Raw genomic sequence first — 1,994 nt, 5'->3', positions numbered from 1 at the left:
AGTTTTACTGCCTGCACTGCGCGTACGTGGGCCGGGGGGATGCGGCGTGCCCAGGGTGGGGGGTCCCGGTGCAGGGGAGCCCCTGAGGGGGAGGTGGTCCCGAGAGGGTGGCCCTAACCTCTGAGTGGGGGCTTGTCTAGGTCCCAGGGTGACCCAGGCACCTGGAGGGGGTTGTCATTACCTCAGGGAGACCCTTCCTCATGTGGAGCTTTAACCCCCAGAGGCCTTGTCCTGGTCCCAGGACGGACCCTGGTACCTGGGGGAAGCTCGTTCTGGTCTCTGGGGGTGCATGGCCTGTCGGAGTGGGCCCCAGGGGTGTGGGGGTCCCTGGCCCTTCAGTAGAGCTCCCCTCAGCCCTGCTCCTGTCTCTGGATCCCCTGACCCTCCACCTCTTGTTCCCCCCAGGCGTTACTTCGTGGACCTGAACAGCATGAAGGAGCACTTCAGGTCCAAGGTGCACAAGAAGAGGTAAGGGGGGGCCTGAACCCTGCCCCAACTTCTTTGGGGTGAGCTGGGTGATGGTCTCAGTTGTGGACTGGTCTTGTTTTGAGGAGCTGAGGTGGAGGAAGGCTTCATCCCTCCTCTTCTCCCTACCCCACAGGCTGAAGCAGCTGCGGGAGGCACCGTACACGCAGGAGGAGGCAGAGCGTGCCGCCGGGATGGGCTCCTACATCCCCCCGAAGAAGGTGGAAGTACAGACCCAGCTGCTCGAGGAGGTCACTGAGATGGAGGCGTCCAGCTGAGCGTGGTCTGAAGGGCCGGGAGGCTCTGTAAGGGCATCTTTGTCCTCAGCTTTGTGAGAAAACTATGCCCCAGCCGAGCCCGCCAGCCAGCATCGCACCGCTCCCCCTGGCAGCCCTCCTTGTCAGAGCACTAACGAGGAGAAGGAGCCAGCGAGACCCTGGGTGCCCTCGCTGCGTGGTGAAGGGGAGAGCCACTTCTTCCCTAAGCACTGGTGTGACTGTACCCTCCTCTCTTTGCTTTTAGAGCTGTTTTAGGCCTCTCTCAGAGGTTACCCCAGTGACTCGCCTATTAAAATATGTCAACCAACAGGCTGGCAGTGTTGGGAGCTCTGTGAGTGTGAGCCAGGCCTGGGGTGGAGGGCAATGTCTCGGTGTTGTGCTTTTCCCAATCACATAGAGGGTAATATTTGCCCCACCTGTGCCAGCCCAGAGGAACAGCCTTGTCCCAGTGCCCCTGCCCTGGCAGCAGGGTCAGGCTTCCTCTGCTCTGCCCCCCTGACAGGGGGATCTCAGCCTACTGATAGCAGATACGGGGCTGGTTTTTGGGGAGGAATATATGCTGGAGTGAACTCTTCATCAGGCACTTGGGGCTGTAGCGAGCTGCTCGTGGTGGTGCTGGTCCTGCTTGTTTGGGCCTTGAGAGGGTAGTGCCGGTGTCCTCTGGTAGGGACACTTTTAGGCTCCTGTCCCCTAAAACCCAATGGCTGCAAGTGATTTTTCTCAGAGGGCTGGGGCTGTGTGTGGCGTGATCAGTGATCAGCCTTCCCATGTCGCATCCATCAGCCTGATGCTGCTGTGATGAGGCTGGTGACCCTGCCTCCACGGCTCTTGGGGACTCTGTGTGACAATGCCACCACTCACTGCTACCAATTCCTGCAGAATGCGTCCCTCCAATGCAGCCCTGGCAGCAAAACCCTGAGGACAGAGGTTGGTCCCTGTCGGAGCAGCAGAAAAGCAGCGCAACAACGCAGCTGTGCTTGGCAGGAAAGGGTTTATTTCCATGCAATCTGCTCGGACTTGTGTCCCCCCCCAGCCCCCGGGGAGATGGAGGAGATTAAATCCATCAGCATCTCACATGGAGCAGCTCTGGTGGGCACAAGGGGGTTGGAAAGGTTGCAGACCCCATCTCAGCGGGATGCACTAATCCCGGGTACTCTTTGATGACCCCACAGACCCCTCTCCCCCCGCCGTTGTCGCAGGGGCTGCTCTGGTCCCAGCCCTCCCCGCCGCGGCGCTGACCTCCTTTCTGCA

General features: G+C 60.3%; 1 protein-coding gene across 1 annotated transcript; it reads left to right on the top strand.

Annotated features, from left to right (window-relative positions):
• Nucleotides 1-8: 8 nt before the first annotated feature.
• On the top strand, nt 9-743 carry ZNF593 (zinc finger protein 593; the record flags this gene model as incomplete). Its single annotated transcript, XM_010182935.1, has 3 exons — nt 9-22; nt 406-468; nt 602-743. Coding segments are annotated over 3 exons (219 nt in total), but the record flags the coding sequence as incomplete, so codon positions are not given.
• Nucleotides 744-1,994: the final 1,251 nt, after the last annotated feature.

This window comes from Mesitornis unicolor, unplaced genomic scaffold, assembly GCF_000695765.1.
Source record: "Mesitornis unicolor isolate BGI_N332 unplaced genomic scaffold, ASM69576v1 scaffold31534, whole genome shotgun sequence".
Lineage (NCBI taxonomy): Eukaryota > Metazoa > Chordata > Aves > Mesitornithiformes > Mesitornithidae > Mesitornis > Mesitornis unicolor.
This window is presented reverse-complemented; position numbering and strand designations above follow the sequence as displayed.